At 37.4% G+C, this 21,751-nt stretch overlaps 1 protein-coding gene across 2 annotated transcripts; it reads right to left on the bottom strand.

The window, feature by feature from the left end:
* Window positions 1-29: 29 nt before the first annotated feature.
* kntc1 (kinetochore associated 1) lies at window positions 30-21,228 on the bottom strand. 2 transcript variants are annotated; one of them, XM_026343946.1, is made up of 61 exons: window positions 21,170-21,228; window positions 20,773-20,919; window positions 20,430-20,550; window positions 20,113-20,228; window positions 19,799-19,877; window positions 19,598-19,675; window positions 19,467-19,504; window positions 19,272-19,382; window positions 18,891-18,984; window positions 18,553-18,605; window positions 18,338-18,450; window positions 18,183-18,237; window positions 18,008-18,106; window positions 17,858-17,901; window positions 17,709-17,771; window positions 17,526-17,601; window positions 17,288-17,413; window positions 16,974-17,140; window positions 16,755-16,866; window positions 16,426-16,569; window positions 16,265-16,321; window positions 16,016-16,087; window positions 15,810-15,929; window positions 15,260-15,403; window positions 15,073-15,168; window positions 14,835-14,938; window positions 14,640-14,742; window positions 14,421-14,555; window positions 14,198-14,317; window positions 13,259-13,331; window positions 13,114-13,181; window positions 12,706-13,007; window positions 12,396-12,568; window positions 12,005-12,105; window positions 11,686-11,830; window positions 11,540-11,596; window positions 11,287-11,450; window positions 11,079-11,183; window positions 10,865-10,993; window positions 10,043-10,159; window positions 9,789-9,898; window positions 9,457-9,673; window positions 9,025-9,114; window positions 8,771-8,936; window positions 8,572-8,630; window positions 8,251-8,467; window positions 8,094-8,167; window positions 7,761-7,971; window positions 7,540-7,652; window positions 7,376-7,431; window positions 7,011-7,089; window positions 6,805-6,929; window positions 6,565-6,700; window positions 6,352-6,447; window positions 5,037-5,093; window positions 4,440-4,494; window positions 4,098-4,161; window positions 3,654-3,783; window positions 3,116-3,205; window positions 2,392-2,546; window positions 30-1,362 (listed from the first exon to the last, which is right to left on the bottom strand). In XM_026343946.1, the coding sequence occupies exons 2-61, from the start codon at window positions 20,908-20,910 to the stop codon at window positions 1,239-1,241; spliced, it is 6,636 nt and encodes a 2,211-aa protein (XP_026199731.1). In that variant the 5' UTR covers window positions 20,911-20,919; window positions 21,170-21,228; the 3' UTR covers window positions 30-1,238. The 2 variants fall into 2 exon arrangements, with proteins under 2 accessions (XP_026199731.1, XP_026199732.1); XM_026343947.1 differs by lacking the exon at window positions 21,170-21,228 and having other exon boundaries at window positions 30-1,093; window positions 1,260-1,362; window positions 20,773-20,910.
* Window positions 21,229-21,751: the final 523 nt, after the last annotated feature.

Below are 21,751 nucleotides of genomic sequence, written 5' to 3' on the forward strand. Positions count from 1 at the left end.
TATAAATGTTATATTGCTTTTTTATTAGCTATGGCCTTTAATAAACAGCTCTGATAGAATTTATGTTATACTGAAGTGAGCTAATATTAATTATGCATTAACATGTAATATTATTTCTTCTGTCAAAAGTTGTCATCTGGCTTTTATATATGCTTACTGTAATGCTGTACTATTCAAAACAATGTAATAAAGAAATACTTACTAAAAATACTACTCATTTTACAACCAGTGGTCACTTTTCAAATTCTCTAATATGAACCCAATTATACACAAAAAATAATAACACAATGCAGAAGATAAAAATAGGTGACTGTCATTTTCAGTGAATTTCAAAAGGTCATCTACATCTTGTCAGTATACAATGTGGGTTTGCCCACAACCACATCACCTCCATTATCTATTTTCTGTGTGTGTGTCCTCATAACCCCCTTCTACGTAATCCATGTTGAAATCAGTTTTCTCAGAGGCTGCTTCCTAAGATTATTGTGTGTGCACTGAATAAAGGGAATTTGTCCATTCAAGGTGAGACTGATTTCAAAAAAGGACCCCTAGCTACTAAATATACTCAAAACTCAAACTGTAAGATCTGTAATATGTTGCTATAATAATCGGTTATCAAAAGAAAACAGCAGTAACTGTAAGATATTTACAAAACAGAAACAGGAAACTTGAATTAAGAAACATGTTTGCTACATAAAACAAGCAGTGCGAACAAAAAAGTCTGATACATTTAGCTATTTAGCCTAATTTAAATGGGATGGACAAGTAGTAATAAGTAATACTCGACAGTCGAGCACTAAATTCAAACTACATCTTCCCAAATTATCATACAGTTGATTTAACAGCACTTTATTATAATTATAATAAACAATTGTCTGTAATTTTAAATAAGATAGTTGTAAAATAACATTTTTGATCCTGTTTTACAGGACTTCCTTTACGCAGTGTTAAATGATGAAAAGCTTTTATTCAAATGTTACACAAACCATAGAAAGAAGTGCAAATATAGCAACACAGACCAATTCAGATTATATAAATACAGCTGAATAGTGTCAGTTCAACCCGAAGCTCCATTTTACGTGTGGAGAAACTCCTGAAAACAAATTAAAGTAAAATTCAAATAAAGCCAGAGAAGTGATAACCCAAAGGTTACACAATCCGTAGTAATAAATAAATACAAAAATGTTTATAGCATTCATTTATATTTTGATTTCATCAAACACAAAGTGGGATGATCACTAAAACTCAGCATCAGTCACCTTTAGGCAGCTTGGTGAAGATGAGCCGTTTGTCAGCGTTTTTCCTCTTTGATGCTCTTTGTGTTTCATGTACTCACGAGCGAGAGAGTCTGCATCATCTTGACTGTAGAGCAGGTTAAAACACAACAAATTATACAGCGGTAAAGGTCAAGCGCAAATACTAAGCAGCCTGTAACATACAGTCAGATTAATGTGTTGTCTAGCTGGTAGCACAAAGCATGGTGACCTACAGTATGTTGCTGCTCTGGAGCAGGTTTACGTAAGAAAATCAGATTAAACCATATCAGCAGCCGAGATACTGACCAATCTGATCACAGAAAAAACTATATAAAACAATCAAACAGGATCCCAACAGGAAGAGCTTTTTCATAGAAAAGTGAAGTCATTTTTCTGTTCCACACTTCCCATATGTTACTTTATGTTTTCCACTAAATAACTGTAATATACTGATATAGCTTCATTCTCTTTGTATAAATCCTAATTTCTGTTAGGATTCTTCAAAGTGTTGATGCTTTTACAATTACATGTCATACTAAGTTTAGAAAATCCATATAAAAATGAAAAACAGAATTCATATTTTTTATAAAAAATATAGTTCGTCAGTTCCTAAAACTTCCAAGCTGCGAAATGAATTCAATCCGTTTTAATATATTAGTTTGGGCAAAAGACCAAACAGTGATATCATTTACATTTAGTCACTTTTATCCAAAGCGACTTCCAAGTGAGCTACAGGGTACAAGGCAAAGGCAGGGTAAGTGTAGGGAGGTCTTGCCTAAGGACCCCTTCTAGATATATAATATAGATTAAACTGACCTTAAAAATCAAACTTTCACACAGTATACAGTGAATCACATGAGTCTTTAGCAAATGTTATGTAGACTGTAAAAGGGCAAAAGGCCAGCAGCAGGTCCGGTATATGAAGACAGGGCCTCCTAGACTCACACCTGTTTCATCCCATTGATTCAAACAACTGACTTTAAATTCAACTCAAAAACACAGTTTCAATCTTTTTTTTAAAATCAATAATCAGTAGTTTTTTAATGATAATGACAACGTTTATTAGTTTATGAAAAATGTGTGTGTGTGTGGGGGGGGGGACAAACAAACAAACTAAATAAAAAACTTAACTTACCAGTTCTGGCTGATCAAGTAGTCCACCAAGTCTTTAACCTGGTTTGGTTTTCCATTTGCCACTATGAGCTGCTTCAGATGCTTAAAGTGTTTGGTTTTTAACAGTTTGTGGTGCTGCCCGTTTTGACTGATGAAAGTTAAAACTGTCTCGGTGACCTGCAGGGTTAAAAAAGATAATGACATTTTGTCACATATTTATTCATTACAAAACAAATAAAGGTTGCAATGCAGACAAAGCACTGCACATTTTTGGTGTATGTTTAATGTTTTTTTGCAATACTACAAGTGTTTATGTCTGCATGAAGCATGTTTGGATTTCTATATCTGATAAACAATCTTGACTGCACGCTTTTAATATCTTCACACCATCATCTCCATCTAAGATAATTTCCTGTTTAACAAACAGGACACTGGAAATCCCAGAACCATCATTCATAGACCGTTTATAATTGGCAACAAATCTCTAGTTATAGCAACTGTTACAACACCAGCAGAATATAGTTTTAAACTGTGTAAACTCTTAATCACATTAATGAAAACTTGTGCTTGCTGTTGCAGTTCTGCTGATCAAATATTTAAAATTGCTGAAATATTTGGACAGGTAAAGATATAGTCAAAATAAAAATTTCACAAGAGGCTGAAACAGCATTTTATAATGGTGTAAAAAGCAGCTCAAATGTTGGTTCTTGTGTAAGCACCAAAATTAACCTAAATTAACATCTGACCTGTGAGGGAATTCCAGCCAGTTCCCCAGTGTTCATAAGCTCTTCCACTTGTTCAAGAATGGCGACTGGGTTACACACGGACAGAAAGCCCTGCAAACAGAAAACATTGTGACATCATGACAATCAGCTTCTAATTAGGGCATTACTCAATCTAAATGATTGATTATTTACTCATTTATTTTAAAAAAGTAAAAAAGGCATAATTACAGAACAAAGTACACAGTGCACACAGAGTACATAAAGTAGAGGTTGAATAAGCCCAGTCTTTTCTGAAACACATATTCAGACTGGGCCATAAAGAAACACCACCTCAGCCACTGTGGCTCACAGAGTACTACCTTTAATGAGTGGTATAAGTAATCCATGAAGTAAATTAAAATATGATGAACGACTCAGCCATGATTTTTTAAAAATCTGTAGTTTACATAAAGAAACAATGTGTTGCTTTAAGCTATTGATACAGACGGCATTGAACGATTACCTCGAGTAACCACAGCAACGCTGTTCTCACATGTTGTATTCACATAGATGTACTCACCTGGATCTGCTGAGCTTTTTTAAGGGGACAAGGGATAAGAAGGAGGGTTCCCAGGGCAAAGGCAGGCAAATTGAACTGTGCAAAGCGATTGGCAATCCCCATCAGGTCCAGATTTAATAGGAACGGGCACCTGAAGGAGAAAGAGTGGTAGGACTGTTGAAATAAACACGAGGAGAAAACCTGACAATATTGTAGAGGAACTCTAAAGTAACCACATTTTATTCCTCTGCTCATGACTCAGTACATCAGCTGACTGAGATTTTATCTGAGACCATTTTTTCACCTATACAATATTTACACCACCAGACTGATTTAATTTAATTTTTTTTTTACTGTTTTAGAAAAATAATAAAGTCAAAGAAAAAAACATGAATCCAACATACACTACATGTACTATACATACATAAAAGTAGTTGTCAATTGCTGAATATGAGTAAAACGTACTTTAGAAGGAGAACAAAGGTCTTGTAAAGTGTTTCCTGTTGATCGGGACTCAAAGGAACAGAAGCTGTCATGAAGAAAACAGATAGTGTTTAAAGGGCATAGTGGACAAATAATTTGTTTTTTTATTAAAGTTTAAAAAGTCTCATAAAAACACAAAATTTCTTAAACTGAATGACTAGTTAACACCTGTAGCCAATATTGATTCGGTATGTGCTTGTACACAAAATTAAACAAACAAACACAAGGCTAAATGTAAATGAATACAACTTAAGTCTGAATCAAGACACATACATGCTTGTTGTTTGTTAAAATAAGTGAATTTCACCATTATGAAACTATTACCTGAAACAAAAGGGGCCAGTATCATACTCCTCCAGGTTCTGGAGAAACTGGAAATCTAAGGAGAAAATAAAATCACTAAAGAGGAAAAACAGCCTTAAGCCTCTCCATACCGACACTAAATCTACTGCGTCACATTTTAGCAGTATTGATTGCAAGTCTTCCAACATCTGCTCCAGGATGTTAAGTTGTCAGGTGGTAAAGAAGCATTTTAATTTTAAATGCAACATCTCTGGTTTGACTCCAGTCATAAACCCAAAATATAAATACACAACACATTGGCTTTAGTTTCTACCAACTATAAAGACATTTATAGTATTCACTGAAGTTTCATTTTACCTTTAAATTAAACCGAAACGGTGGAAACGACCACAACAAGTATTTTATTGAACTCCATTTAACTCCCTGGCCTGATTTTGGTCACAAAACCACAATGATCATACACAACATGGCAATTTTGCACAGGCTGTGGTGCAGGTTGCAGTGGTAATGTTTTGCTGTGTCTTAGCAACAGTAAAGGCCTTATATGGTTTACATAACTAAACAGAGGACATGACAACTACATTTACATTTCTCAATTCTCAAAATAAATGAACTAACCTCCCACAGAGCAGGAACAGCCACTGCTGCATCTAGCACCTTCTGGAGGTGGGTGATCTGAAGGAGCAGGATATAAGTTTGATTTTGCAACACATGGCACAGCTGTCTTCATTTAACATATTTACAGATGTCGAGAATAGCAGGGGTACATGAATTATCATGAATTAATACATGTAGTACATGAACTTTATAAGAATTAACAGCATCTCGTGTGTGTGGTAATGCAATAACAATACACTTATTAATGCTCCAACGAATGTTATGTGAATCACCATGACATGCTGAGTAATTAATCATGTTTAGGTCATAGTTACAGTGGTGTAACTAACTATATTAGTATTCTGTTGTATTGCAAAAAGTAACCATCATTTACTCAGCATTATTTTATCATCAACTTCATATGTCATGATTCTTTCACACTTTGTATTCAAACATTTGATGTCACATTTTTAATAAAGCTAGTTTTTCTGTCTATTTACAAACAAACAAAAAAATAGGTAAATATACTTTGGATTTTAATCTTTTTAGTTATGTACAGTAAACATGTTATTTTATATTTTATGTATCAATTAAGTTGATGTCTTCTTGCCTATTTAAGCTAACTCAGTCATAGTATTTATGATCCATCATTTAAATTATCATTCAAAGCCACCAAAGTAAATTTTCCACATATTGTAATCACATTAGTGGAGAAAGAAATGATGATCTATTTGCAAAATATAGATTAAATTGTGTTAAATTAAATGTAGCTAAATTCCATGATTTGTAATAATGATTAACTAAGCATTTATCACGCTGCCGCTAAGCTTTATCACGATGCCATCATGTTTTTGATCGTCACGATATAGACATGCTCCTACTATTTTCCAACACAGTCAAATGACATGATTGTTGATGGCAGTTTTGATGTATCTTGTTTCTTTGTAAAAGTGTTATTTATTTCTTACCAATATGAAAATTTACTTTGTTGCCTTTGCAAGTATCAATTATTGTTAGTCAGTGTTATAAATGAGCTGTCTAAAGTGGTTTGTGAGTTTTAACATATTACTGGCTGATACAAAATAACACAAAATGACAAAATGTGACAGAGACACAAACATGAAGAGGTCATGAATAAGTAATGGTTAGGTTGAAAGTACAACAGTTGGTGAAATGAAACCCAACACTGTGACTGTGGTGCTACAGTCAGGCTTGTGAAGTTGTGATAGTTCATGTTGTACTAAAAAAAAGACGTAATGTGTGAGTAAGATCATGTTTTCTTATTAGTATCAAAACGAACTGAACATGACAAAGTTTCTGATGCATGTCGCCTCACCAAGTTAAAGCCTAGCAGCTTCTGAAGTAGACTGTTCCACAGTTGGGGGTCATACACCTGGTACTCCAAGCACAGGTCTGCCACTAATCGCACTGCCTGAGACAAACACACAAAACAAAAAAAGGCGTTTCAATTTGTCTCCTGTATGTAACATTTCTAACCTACTGAGCCAACTGACTCAAGTAGTTTTAATTATTTTCAAGTAGCACATACCTGTGGCTCATGACTGTGGTTCTTCCACAACCCCTTAACCAAACCCTCCTTGGGACTATTGACAAAAGACTGTACAGTGTAGGGGATGTTTAATGCCTCCAGTTGAGAGACAAAGACGTAGCACTTCAGGTAATATCTGCATAAAAATATAAGTAAAAGAACCATTGATGTGTTATAAATGTTCCTTTACTTAACTTCAGTCCAAGTTATTACTGCATTATTATTTTCAGTGGCTCTCACTGGATCTTGGTCCTGGGGATCTGTAGGCGAGCCTCCAGAGCGGCTGCATCAGCGAGGCGAACGAGACAAAGCAGCGCTCGAGTCCGATGGCAGAATGTCAGACGAGGCCCAGCAGTGCTGAGAGGCTAAAGAAGGAAATAAAAATAAAGACATTAGCCACTTTCTAAGGAAAGTCCAATACTGACTCACTGGAATTTCATACTCACCCAGGTTTCAGCAGATAGGATAGGGTTTAGAAGACGGACAGCATCATCCACGGGGCAAGGCTGGAGCATGTACACAACCCTGAGACCAGAAACAATTTGGTGTTACAACGCTACTCAATCACTGACAGACAGAAACTATCAACCTAATGTTGAGTAACATGAGGCTACATTTCTATAAGAGACAGGAAAATTTAATTTATTTGCCATTTAATACTTTTATACAAAAACTATTTGAACGTCGTGTTCACTCTACATTACATTTAATTGCGGAAGTATAATAGTAAATTTTAGTGATTTGTGATTATCTAGAAACTAGAAGAATCTAAAATGTGCTCACACATAAAATGCAATTTAAAAGTACTTACCTCATTAAGTCTGGATCCTCCTCAATGTTGCTGACACAGTCATAATTACCAATATCCTTTAAGAAACAACATGTTTTGTCAAAATTCTTCACAATGGACAAAGATTTGTGTTTTTCAAAATCAGCAGATTACAACAAAATGAACAGAAACTGAGACTGACTAACCTTGACAACAGCTGGGCCTGTTTTGCAGATCCATTTTTCCAACATCATGTTACGGATCTTCAGAAGATCCACATTGTTGATTGTGGCTATTTCCTTAACCACAGCATGTATGTCTGAGACAGAGACAAATGATTCAATTAAAAAGACAGCAGCATAACAAACAACTGCATCACAGTTTAGTAAGTAGAAAGATAAAAATGTATAGCTGAAAGAGTGCTTACCTGGATAAGTCTGACCTCCCGAGTCTCTGTAGCGCTGCTCCACACTGCTGTGCTCATACAGAGCAACTATGAGTCTGGCTGGTAATCCAGTCAGTTTCAAATGCTCTGGGCTGTTCAGCTGACTCGCTATCAGTGTGTTCTCCGTAGCTGAGCGCTGAAACTGTAGCTTCAGCTTGGACAGAAAGGTCTCCCCTCTGGCCCGTGCTGCCTCCTACTCGTGATCAGAGGAGTAGATTAAAACCAACTAATATATCAAAAACGTTCTTTATAGATTCATCAGATTAGAGTAGTTGATACTGTATATTTTTGCAGCTGAAAACCACAAACACTGACCTCAAGGTTTGGATCTTTCAGCCATGCATCCGCAAGGGCCAAACAGAACCTAAGGGACTGAGTCTTCTCGTGGCCTGTAGGGAGCAGGATACAATTCAGTGCACATATACAAACATACCAAGCAGTGTAGTATAAGTGGTTAATCTGCTGGTCTGACCTGATGGAAGCTCTTGGGTGATCTTGTGGGCTGTGGCAGCCGCCCACTCTGGGCTCTGGATGCAGTGGATGTACTTCATCATGGTCTTGGCCACTGTGAAAGTTTCCTTGTTGTAGCCATGACCCTGACCCTTTTTCCTCTGTTCTAAGAGCAGAGGCTTCAGCTTCTTCTCAAACACGTGGTTGGCTGCTGACATGTATAACTTGTCAAGACTCACCTGGAATCAGAAAGGAAGGTTTGAATATCCTGTCAAGTCAAATTTGAGATCAAATTCTTTTAATCCTACTGAGTAGAGCTGGTTTTTAGATGACTACACGTTACCTTCAACAGCTTGCTGATTAGAAGAAGTGTAGGGAAAGTCTCTTCGCTGAGTTCGGGAGCTGAACAAAAAAAGAAATTAATTTCTGCAGTATTCTACAGTAATTATATAATTTTTGTTTACTATATTTAGTTTACAAAATCAGCTACAGTTAGGTTCAGCAATAATTAATCTGACTCTGAACTATACTGGGTAACTCACAGATAATTTTCCAGTAATGCTTGCTCTGCATGAGCAGGTGAAAGGGCAGTCTGTCATTGGACAGTGGGTTTGGCAGCAGGCTGTTTTCCAGAAGATACGTATTCTCCACATCTGATGGAGGAAAGATTCGCTTGTAGGATTTCAGATGCTGAAGAAGGCCCATTGCCTGCAAATTAAAAGACACAGGAAGTTTGTAGAATACATCCTGAAAACAATAAACCCCTTAATATCAAGTGAAATGTTACTGTTTGTACCTGACTAATAGAAAAGCTGGTCACATTCTCGTCTGCGGCCTGTATGATCTTCAGCACTACTTCAATTCTCTCGTAGTTATAAGGGCTAAGCTGTAAGTTAGGTCACAAGTTAGGTCAAGAACCAACTTCAAGAAAAACTTAATAAAAATAATTCGAAACCTTGAGAATTTCAGTGATGTGGATCACACTTGTCTAGGTCTGTTTGATATTGTAATGTTATACCAATGTATATATTTAATATCAGTGATTTAGGTTAAAATTCAAGTGAATGATTTAACTGTAACTACTTGCTGTCATTAATTATATGTGAATAATGCATATAATAATAAAAATAACATTAGGTAAATACATTTGTTATTAATTTTCTTGTATCAGCCACTGGGTAAAAGCGACTCTTTATCTCCCTCTTGTAATTTGCCCCAATGCTCAAACCTTGAAAATGGCAGCACAGAGACTATCAGTCAGTTCGCTCGTGCTGTGCAACATCGGGATAATCTGCAGGACTCGCTCCAGTGCATCAGCATGACACAGAGGCTGCCCGTCTTCCTGTCCTGGTCCTGGATCACACGCACCATCCTCGTCCTCTTGGAGGAGCAGTAAGGTGGTGATGTACTGGTTGATCACACCATCACGGTCTAAACCAAAAGTGCTGCAGACAAACAGAGCAACTTTTAGCTTAGCACAGGCAGAAATACCTACTAGACCTACAAGACATTCCAGTGAAACAGATTTCCAAATTTGATACCGTAGAGTGAGCAGCTAACCTGCAGTACTGGAGGATAATTTCAGGGGTGATCTTCTTGTTCTTCACCAGAACAGGGATAAGACTGCTCTTCATTTCAGGCTGCTGACGGAACACTGGCTGGATAGATATCTGCAGAAGAACAAGGGTACACATATTAAATATCAAGTCGTGTTAAACACCTACTGACTCACACACTTCAGAACGGCAAAGCATAGTAACACACAAACTTTCTGTTCATTACAAATGGATTCTGATCAGAATAGCCTTGGTTACCTCTAATTTCCCAAGTTTGATGCCCCATTCAGCATCAATGATGACAGACAGAAACTTCTCTTGTTCCTCAGGCTCATCATACAAGCAGCAGAGATTGGCGCCAATCTTGGCCACAGCCTGAAATAATCACATCACACCTTGGGTTGAGTTGTGTTTCCCTCAATGTTTACCCATGTATGTTTTTGATCATTTATGCAACAACCACTAAAGATGGTATATACACTTTAATTGTATTTATATAATTTTTAAGGATATGATGATCACAAAGTAAATTTAGAAACTGAACAAAAGTAAATGCACACCACTAAGAAAACTGTGAATGTAGTGTACACTTTTAAACTTGATGCTTAAATAGTTAGAGTTAATGTTCCAGTCTAGTCCAGATTCATTAAACAAACTTTCAGTTTCAAGGTAAAAAAAAAAAAAAAAGGTACCATAGATCTCCATTAATATAGAGACGTGTTGTGAAAGAAAAACAACGGCTAGTAAAGGTGAGACTGATATGACTCATTTCATGTTTTGTCAGTCCACAATACTATGCAACATCATCATTTATTAGTCAGTTATATTTTATATTGACAAGTGACATTTGCAAAGTAACTTTGCAAATATACATGATGGAATAAAAAGTCCAATATTTCAGAGATGAACATAAAATAGAAATATTCCAGTAAAATGTAAAATACAAGTAACTCACAAACTACTACTACATAAGAGTATTTGAGTAAATGTATTTAATTACTTATCACTCCTGCTTGCCAGGTTCACTTTCCTTAAACTCAATAAATAAACAAAGTAAAGAACAATGATCATATTTCTTACCAAGATTTTGTCATAGTTTTGCCAGGTGTTGTCAATAACCTTCCACAGTATTTTGAAGACTTCTGCTTTGGAGAGGAGCGTACAGAGTCCAATAGCCAAGTCACAATCCACCACCCGCCAATTAAACACCTGCACATAGGAAACAGAGAGAGTTATTAGAAATAAATCCTCGAATATAGTAAATCTGTCAAAGCTTTCAGAACAATGGACTCACCTTATTTAAGAGAGCTACAGCGACAGCGTTCAGAGAAGATGCAGTTGTCTTTCGGAGCTCGTTCATACATTTGTTGTACATCTGAAGCTCTTGGGCATCATAAAGCTGAGAGAGAAACATCACAATCGCAAAATATTTAAATGCTACAATACCAGAAATGCACATAACAAAAGCACTGATAGCACCACTGGATATGCTAAAGTTGTACCTGTACACTTAGCTTCATGTCCATAACATTAGAGGTGACATGCTGCAAGCAGCTGCCGTATGAGTTGACCAGCACTCTGAGGGCCAGCTCCAGCTGACTACACTCCTGTAACATCTGTAACATGTTGGCCAGGGGACCGAGGAGGGGTCGCAGGTAATTTGAACCTGCATTTGGAGTAGCCAAGACACAAGACACATTCTCAAAATTAAAACTATCAGAAGAAATAAGTGGAAATATTTATGTAAATACTCACCATCTTCAAATGAGCAGTGGGACAGACAGGAACAGTCCAGTGGATAGAGTTTGGTATCTGTAAGAATGGATTCAAATTAGCACTGGATGCTGGTGAAACCTGCTAGCTCTAAAGATCACCAAAGATGATTGAATGGATCTTCCTACCCTGAGAAATAGGCAGCATGCAGTTGGTAATTTCATACTGAACAGGAAGCACAGAAACTGGGTCCAGAACGATGCAATCTTCATTAAAAACATCCTGGAAACTCCACTGAGAATACGGATCTTTTTCTGCCTCCAAACTTAAATCCTGTGACATGGCACAATTAAAATACAAAGTAAATTTAATCCACTCAAATATGTGAAAAAAGTACAAAAAGTAATTCATTAATTTATGAATTAATCTTACCAATCTTTATCACATTTTATTTGGTAGATTTTCAGTTGGTAAGTTAAATTAAGTAAACAATAAGAAGATACTCACCTTGGCTATGAAGCCATAATTGTCTGATAACTGACACTGATGATAGACATCCATAGCTATCCGTGTGCACTTGCAAAGCTCCAGACAGTCCAGGAGCAGATCTGCAACAGTTATTATTACTTTAGTGAACGTACAATTTACAAATGATCTAAAGCAACAGAGAACAGTAACATAAAAACTATTTCAAATATCCTGGAAATTATTATTGCTTCTACACCTGTGCCATTTGTGCAATATGTGTTACCTGTGTGATTTGTAGTTATATTTTATGTATTGGGCTTTTCAGACAAGTTATCACACCAAACATGTATTCATTATATCAGCAAATCAGCATCAAAGGATTATAGATACTATATACATATGTATAATAATGTTTATATATGTTCTTTACCTGAATGGCACACAGTGATGGCCTGGCAGGCCAGATCATGAATAACTGCTGGTAGGTCCATGTCATCAGGAAGCACCATGGGCACATCTGCCTCGAGCATCTGGCACAATGTCTTAGCTGCAGTGAACAAAACCTTCCCTGTGCTTGGATTATAGTGGTGTTCATACAGCTCACTAAGGACATGAAAGAGAATAAAAAGCCTTGCTGCACTTTAACTACTTAAAACAATAAGAACAGAAAAATCTAACATTATATATCAGTATCCCGTCTCCAAATTCATATGCAGAGTTTAGCATCCACACATGCAAACCTGAGGATCTTTAGAGCCTTGTCCACCTTCCCCACTCCCACAGCTCGGAGGGCCAGGTCAGACCAGAGCTCCTGTTCGGTGCGTTGCAGCTGCCTTCCTAGACGGCGTAACCCAGCTTCTGTGGAGATAGTCTTGGTCTTGCCATCTGGATCATTAGCCACAACAGGAGTCATCACAGCCTTTCCCTTAGATGAACGGCGGCCACGGGTGTTTTCATAGGCCATGATGTGATGCTCTTGGATTTGTTTTCTGATGTTTGGATCCTCATAGTTGGAGGGTGTGAAGAAAACATCAAAGTCCTCCTGAAGAAACAGTCAAAAATCCTTATTTAGTCTGGGCCATAGAGTAAAACCCTGCAGCCCCTACAGGCTGCCCTGCTCTTTTTCTCTGTATTCTACTGATACTCACCTGTAAGTGGGCGATCGCCTTGAACATGATGAGGTTGTTCTCACACTCCATGCTTTTAAGAGCATCATCTGTAGAAGACATAGAAATCTTTTTTGACTGCATATAGAAAGGGAAGTAAACCTAGGGTCAGTAAGTGAATACTTACGTTTTTGAGTTATGTGCAGGTATTTTAGAGCCTCTGCCATCACCTGAGCTATGACCATCTGGTGCTTCTTGTGCTGTCAAAAACAAGCCAGGAGAAAGTTCAGCACAAAAAAAAACAGCACACGCTTTTTAGGTTCTGACATTGAGGCAGACAATCTCCCATCAGCATCTTTGCACCATGTAAACACACAATGATACATCACATCTATAAGTAGCAGCAGTGATGCTGCCTTGAAATACTCAAGAATGAGTTTTCTAAAGCTGTATTAGCCAGTACTCCTGAAATAGCATTCACAGAATTGAGCCTTGAATGCAGATATGGTAATATCTTAATGTGTTTTTTGAATCTTGAATCGTGTTAGAATGCCAAGGCCAATCAATTTGTTCAAAAGACAATTTCAGCTTTTATTAGATTAGATACTTTCAGTACAGCTAGATGTGACACACAGTAGAACATAACACCTTTTGTGTGAGAAGTGCAACTTGTTGTGTGTTGGAAAAGATAACTTTGAGCTTAAATTACTTTTTTGTTTTACATCCCTTGTTGGCAATAACTGCATCAAACCTGTGACTCACTGACATCTGAAAATTGTTGCTTTCTCTATTTCCTACTGCAGCCTCCTTCAGTTGTTGCTTTTTTTGTGTGTTGTTGCACTTTCACCCTCGCTCTGTGGACGTTGATGAGGTCACTGCCTTTGTTTCACAGTTCTAAAAATATTCCTTTCATAAGCCGTCGATGCCAGATACAGCTCTCTGGTTGTCATGATGAATCATTTTTAACAACTAATGCAGACTTCACAAGTAGAACCTAAGCTAAAACTGAACTTTTGTCTCATACTCATCTTTTGATGTTAAACATCTCCATTTTTGATTACTTTACAGGGACTGTATCTGGATCCAAATGATTTTAAACACATGCCAACATCTTCACTCTCCTCACCTCATCAGATATGTGAACTTTGTCCTCCAGCTGCAGTCTAGCCCAAGATGTGAGGCGCTCGACCACACATTCTGCCTCGGCTGATGACAGCTTCTTCAGCACAATCATGCATTCCTCAGTCTGAAAGCGGCACAAGAAACTTCCTAACAACATGCCAAGAATGCATAAATAATGCTAAATGAAAATAATATCTTGATTTAATATTACAGATAGATCAGCATACCTTGCCTTGGCTAATAAGCTGGATCAGATACATGTAATGAATATGCATGGTTGGAAGTTTGTACGCCTCAGCTAATGTCAGGGAGTCATCTAGAGACATTGGCAGATCTTGCTTCAGAATGTATCTAATCAGTGTCTGGAGAAGAGAATATGATATTAAGAGATTTTATAGCAGGCACTACAGAAGACATGTGTTACATACCTAGACTACTGAACATACCATAATTTGGGTGCAGTTCGAGAGGTTGAAGTTGCGGATCCCATATCCCCGGAGTAGTTTCCTTATCTCCATGAGACAATAGCTTTCCTTTAAAAGTTCTTGTCTGGAGAATGAAGCAGATTGAAGACGATCTAATTTATTCTTCTTAAGTTGGTTCATGGTAACCATTTCAAGAGGGAAAAAATATTGACGTACTTTGGTCCATTCATCTCTAGGTACTGTTGAACCAATTTTTCCACCACATTGCTCCAAGGTACTACGGCTTTTTGCATAATCTCCAGCACCGCATCCACCATCATCTGGCAGGAAACATGATAATACAAGATCTCAAAACTGCAAGTAAAAACTTTTGTCACTCTCTTGTTGACTACTCTTGAATAAAATGTTTTATGCATGAGCACAATGAACAGTTTTTTAGTGCGTTCCGTCTTACATCTGTATCGGTCATGCAGCCAAGTACAGCCACTGATTTAGCTTCCCATTCTGTGAAAAGTGTTGTGGTCTGAGAACTGCAACGTTCCAGCAAATCCTAGTAAAAGTCAGATTGAAAGAGACACAAAGCCATCAGCAGGCACGTTGAAAATGTCTCATCAGTGGGTTTGCTGGCAAATGAATTTTACCTTGATGTACTGCAGGAGCAGCTCATTAAAAGGAATACCATGCTCTTCAGCGTATGGTAAGATACTGTTGTCCACTGTGGCGGCTATCAGCTCTGGAGCTGGCACCTTGTCCAGCATGAAGAAGGCAACACTTCGTACACTTCCCTTTCAAATTAACAAAAAAGAAATAAAGATTAAAATAGGAACAACAATGTAAGACACATTCAAATGTACCTGGAACAAATCCCATTCACAAATAAATGATAACCCCACTGAGTCAATTAAACATGCAACAATATGACTTTCTTAAGCTGTTTTTTTAAATAGTAAAAGTAAACATCACAATTATCATAACACAGCTTGATCTCTATAGTCATCCAGTGGCATCTAGAGGCATAGAATAGCATTACTTACAGTAAATTTCTGTAGAATTATGAAAGTTGGTAATAATTTAGCAACTCTTTGTAAGTTTAGCTAAAATAAGTTAACTGTAGCTGACTGAAGATTTGTGAAGATTTGAAGCTTAAGTGTAATTAGAGTACATTAATAATAAAATGGATAACAGACAAACCTTCTCAAAGACTGAAAGTGAAAGCCTGCAGTTGTATTTACGATGGAGGTCCAGCAGCTGTCGGAGGTTGGAGACCAGGGACTTGAGGTTTTCAACCTCTTCTGCACCAAATTTATCGTCCTTCAAAAATAAGTTTTTTAAAAATACAAATAAATACCAACTAGAGTAAGTCACACTCATTCATAGCAGAAATGTTGCCAACTTACAGATTTCATCCATGACCATAATGAGGGCAGCCCTAACACTGCTAAGTCCAACCCATTCTGGGGCCAAGCAACCTGGAAACATGTAACATTCATATCACTGCTTCAACTATAATGACCAACTGAAATGTTTTATCTTTTACACAACTAAAAAAATAAATCAACCTAAAAAGACTAATCAGAGATATATGAGTGTGATGTACAGTATATATAAACAAGTGATGGACCACACGTTTCCCCACTTTTCTTTACCTTTTCTGTTAGCTCAAGATTTCGTGCCCTCTGCTCCAGCCATCTCGCCAAGTGTTTCTTAGAGCACATAAAAATGACAACACTATTACTACTTTACTCTTCAAAACTCACACCATATTGTGAAGATGACAGTATTTAATGTTTGAGAGAATGTATCCTACCTGTTCTGTTGGGAGTACCCTCCTCACAAAAGGAACAAAAACCGTCCTAAACCAAGGACAAAGGTCTCGAGATGACACATCCTCTGGGATGGCGTTCAGGACAGCCTGGAGCTTGCTCTCATCAAACTCTGCTGCAATCTGTCCCTGTTGAAACACCAGCAGTAAACCAAACAATGTTGACTCCAACACTATGTCAATTATCATATCTTTGCTTCATTTTGTCACTGACATCAGGTACCTAACATTCTTCCTTAAATTGTCTAGAAAATGCTTGATAATCTAGAATGATCAACAGAAATGAATTCATGAAGGTGACCTGAATGATTTACCTCATATCTGAGCCAAAGGAGTTGTGCACCTTTCATGTCTCCTTCTCTTAAATGGGTTAGGATGTCTCCCAAATTGTCAGTGCAGTTCAGAAACTCAATCCAGGCAATGCCACTTTGAATCATAGTGAAACACAGTGAAAGCACAAATCTATGTAAATAACAGACAAACAACAAAAACACAAACATATTCAGAATTTTCTACTAAGACTTTGAATTTACTTGAAATTTTCAAGGCCATGAAGGCTGCAGAATGTTGCCAGCCTGGCCAAGGCCTCTTGGATCTGCAATGAGGAGTAACGGGTGGCTGCATGGTTTAGCATCTTCTCTGCCGTCTCAAATGTCGGCCAGGGAGCCTTTAGACAGTATTCCACCACGTACTGCTCATCCTAGCAAACACAAATAGTTAACCTCTAGTAAACAGTTGATACATCCTGATCATTTCGATTTAATGAACTCACAGAGTGACAATTTAACAATTTGTGAATCAGTAAACTTTACTAAACACCCTATTTATACACACACAGTACACTCACTGTGATCTTCATCAGGTTGGTCTTTGCCTCACCCACAAGTTCACACCAAACATCCTGTCCATAACCACCCACCGATGCAGAAGCCAGCTGCTCAAGCACAAAGTCGAGCTTCACTTTATAAACAAGCTAAACAAAACAGACTTAGTTAGTTGTGCATAGGATTTTATTGAAGAAAATAGTCATTATAGGACAAAACAGAGTTATGAATTTCACTTATCCTTACAAGACACAAACACACCTCTATATCGAGCTCAAATGTGATGGCAAACTTCTCAGCCTCTTCAAACATGTGTTTGTGAAGAAGTCTGCTAAGTCTGGGAAGACAGAAAATCCAAGTAACTCACTGCATACTGATATCATACAGGCTACTGTTGCAAGAACTGCAATTCATGTAGACATATACAAAATTAAAATGATTTACCTGTTCTCTGGCAAAGCCTCTGTGAAGCATCTGACAACAACAGAGGATATAGGCTCTCCTCGACTACTTGATGAAAAAGAAACGATAATTATCACTTGTATTTTACAAAGTAGCTTAGTACCACAGTACCCATACAAAACACATCGTACCTTTCTGGGTTCTCACAAATGCCCTCAACTAAGTAAATAGAGTCCTGAAATCAAAAGGCAAAACAACAGATTTATATATAATAGAATAATAACATCTGGAAATAATTCATGTAAATTTCTATTTACCAATGTAATATGTGGTGATTTTACCATGTTTATTCTTGTCTGGACAAGACAGGAGACTGAGGAGACATCCAGAGAGTAGCAAACAGTCATGGAAGGCAGAAAGCGTATTTGTAGTGAGCTGATCTGGGAAAATAATTATGTGTTCAGAATAGGACTTGAGGTATTTGTCTATTACAGTTTCTTCAGGAGTTTCTGCTACCTGACTGTTGTCTTGTTTTGTCAGTGTAATCATCTTCATGCTGCTCCTGTCTTGACTGAAAAACACAGAATCATTTATGCTTTCATCATTCAAGGAGGCACATTCCTCTGTATATTTACATCTGTAATATCTTAAAGCATAACTACGATGCTTACGCCACCATGGAGGCAGAGCTACATTCTGTGGTGAGTTCAAAGTCGTGAATGGCAAGATCAGGCCAACAGTGAATCATGACAAGGAAATGCAGGTCCCAAAGACTCAAGACATCCTGAGACCAATGAAAACACAGAAAGCCACATGTAAACTTCAAATACTTGTATTTTTATATAATTTATATATATAATAAAAGTAATCCCAAAGAGGAACTCACCTCAGTGTCAAGAATATACAGAAGATTTTCCATTACAACCATCTTCCTCACACCTTTGGAATAAACAAATAAGGTAAATATATGTTACCACTCTAACACAATGTAATTTAAACGTACTTTACATTTGTATCACAATTGTTCCCATTTATTTTTTCCCTCTTTTACTCAAGACCTCATAGTTTATTGCATTTTTCTTATACTTAAGCACACAAAACAAAAACCTGAGCCCATGAATTCATCACTTGTTTGTCACTTGATTATGAAAGCGTAATCAACAATTTTAAAAAAGGCTTTAAAAGGCAGATTACCAATGTGTATACTGTTCTTCACAAGCTTACCTGGAATTAAGCTACTGTTGACAGAGTTAGCAAGGCGCATCTTAGCCTGATGAGGGTCCAACATCCAGTGAGTCACAACATTTTCTTTATCCCCCTGTGATCAATTAAATCAAGAGATGCATCTGGTTTCATTGCTTTGTATAAGGCATGACCGCATTTCATAGACAGGTTTTATTTACAGAATACATTTCAAGCTATAAAGCTATATTTTTCAACCTGAAGTTGTCATCTCAGATTGTTTTACATGAACTGCGTGTGGCTCCCCTACAGTCAGACTTGTTTGGGTATATGAATTATAACAGTTCATAGATAGAGTTAAAAAAGTTTTGTTATTTAAATATGCGTATCCACATGTTTCATATTTGTGTCACAGACACTGACCCCAATCATTAAGTGCATTTCATGGCCCAGATTGAACATCACTGCTGTACTGCACCCCTCATCATGGTAATCCTTGGTGGAACAGAAGTCTATCTTGATGAGAGACTGGAGCTGAATTAAGAATAAGAGTGATCATGTTTCAGTTGTTCAAAAAAATAAACTTGTTATTACATTGAAAGAAGATTTTTAAATTACCTCTTTCAAAGCCCCAATACCATCATTTCTTTCAATGGCTAGGATAGTAAAAGGATGTGTTTAGTGTTTAATTTGGTCAAACGAGTGGATGCAACTAAATTTAAAATATACTTTACATGACAATCTGATACCTGTCTCAATCTTTGCCAAAGCAAGGTTTGTAATGTGGAAAAATCCATCCTGTATGAGAAGGAACACATGGTACATCCCTATGTACAGGAAAAAAAACGTATGTATATAATTAGACATAACAACTAGATAATACACAATATATAACACTAGGTATGTGTGTTTGCAGTACATGTTCATTCATAAACAAATACTTCTTTCACCTGTGGATGCCTTGTCCTCTTCTATGAAGAGATAGCGATATGTTTTCTTATCTCCAGTGGACGGTCTCTCTACCAAAGCCTACCCAAACCACCCAAAAAACGCATCATGTTAATAATGTATTTAAACAAATTACTTAAAACATGCTGCAACTAACCTCAGAAAAAAAGACACAAAGTTTTAAGGATTATTACAGCTGAAATTTATCCCTCAAGTATCGATTATATGGGGTATTACATAAGGTCAGACACACAGTGGTCATATCTAAAGTAATACTACAGTAGCCGGCCTATAAGATATTAAAAATCACTCATACCCTAGTCAGAAGGATTGTCTTGTGTGGAACATAGATCAAATGAAGGTTTCCATTTCTCTCACAGACGACCAAAAACTTTCCTTCTAGACATACATCAATGGCATCCACATCAGTTTCTGGAGAAAAAAAATCTTGGTGTTAATGTGCAGTAGTTACTGTGATAGATGAGCCTTGCTGGAAATTAAATCTGGCATACACATAAATCTAAAATACCTAATTTGATCCGAATACAGGCACGCAGCCCATCTCAGAAGACACACAGACAGACAGTACATAGAGTCATGATAAAGGTGGGAACATCAAATGGAGATGTATACCAAAGTTAAGAAGCAGCAGGATGCTCTGATAGTTCTGGTCGAACAGGATAACTGTCTTATCAGCAACAACGATGCTCCAGTTTGAACCACTGAAAGAGGAGAGACGGGGATCTGTCTTCACCTGCAAAAGAAAAACAGCATTTCCATACAATTACTTATCAGCAATAACACCAGTGCAGTGATTCTCTGTAGCCTACTTTAAGGATCCACCACTAAGGCTTGTAGCACATTCAAAGAAGGAGCAGTAACTCTTTAGGGGTTAATTCTTCGCTACGCCCGTGGAGGTGAGGGTGTAGTAAACTGATTAAGGGACAGACCTTCATGAATATGTTTGTGACATTACCTCATTGGCATTGGTGATTTTGACCAGTGTGTCCAGCTGATACAGGCCGCTGCCATTTTCCTCTCTTGACACACTGCCGAGGCGGACAGTGTTTGTATCCTCGTTGGCAAGAAGTTCAACGTCGCTCCACATCGCCATTTCATGAAGCTACAAGTCATAAGAAATACATCATTTGTTTTGATGAAGACATTTTAATGGGGACTGTTTAGCTTATTCAAAATGTGATACATTAGCTAACTAAGTTGCGCCTTCGTGTTCATGTTTTCGTCACGCTAACGCTAATTTTAGTTTTTCAGCCAAGCAGTAAGTTACAAAACGAACATATTAAGATGAAATGTTCATAGATATGAGCAGTGACAGACTGAAATGTAGGTAGATGCACTAGATAGAAACTCACCACTCTATTGAAACAACCATACAACAACACAGACTCAACAGTTAGCTTTGCAATTTGGCGGGTTGCTGCAGATGTGTGTGTTTAGGTGGTCGCTCCCTGATTTTTGCCTTACAGACACGACTTCCTTCTCATGCCAAATACAAGTGCTGCCTCTTTCGTAACGACGAGCAGAAGGAAATCCAAATAGCATCTTCTTGTTTATTGTCATCGTCCTGTTATTTAAATCGGACCCATGTAATCGGCGTGAGTTGTTTTGACTTTACACAGCCTGAGCATTTGTGTGGTCTGACAGCCTAAATTCAGGGTGAAAGATTTACATTTTCTCACAGAGGGGCGGGGCATTGCATGGGACGTCTGAAGAGCCTTGTCTTGTTGCCAGGTCGAATACATTTTGTTCTGCTTGCATGATGTTCTACGAGGGAGGTGGATGAACCTTTAAGAAGCAGTTGCTTTTATTCATAAGTAATTATATAGTTTTAGAACATAGAATCGGTTACATTAAATAACGACTTATTTTACAGACGTTTATGTTCTTTTTACGTATTTGCCTTTTCCTGTCTGGTTTATTCTATGTGGTTTCAT

The sequence above is a fragment of the Anabas testudineus genome, chromosome 9 (assembly GCF_900324465.2).
Source record: "Anabas testudineus chromosome 9, fAnaTes1.2, whole genome shotgun sequence".
Classification (NCBI taxonomy): Eukaryota; Metazoa; Chordata; class Actinopteri; order Anabantiformes; family Anabantidae; genus Anabas; species Anabas testudineus.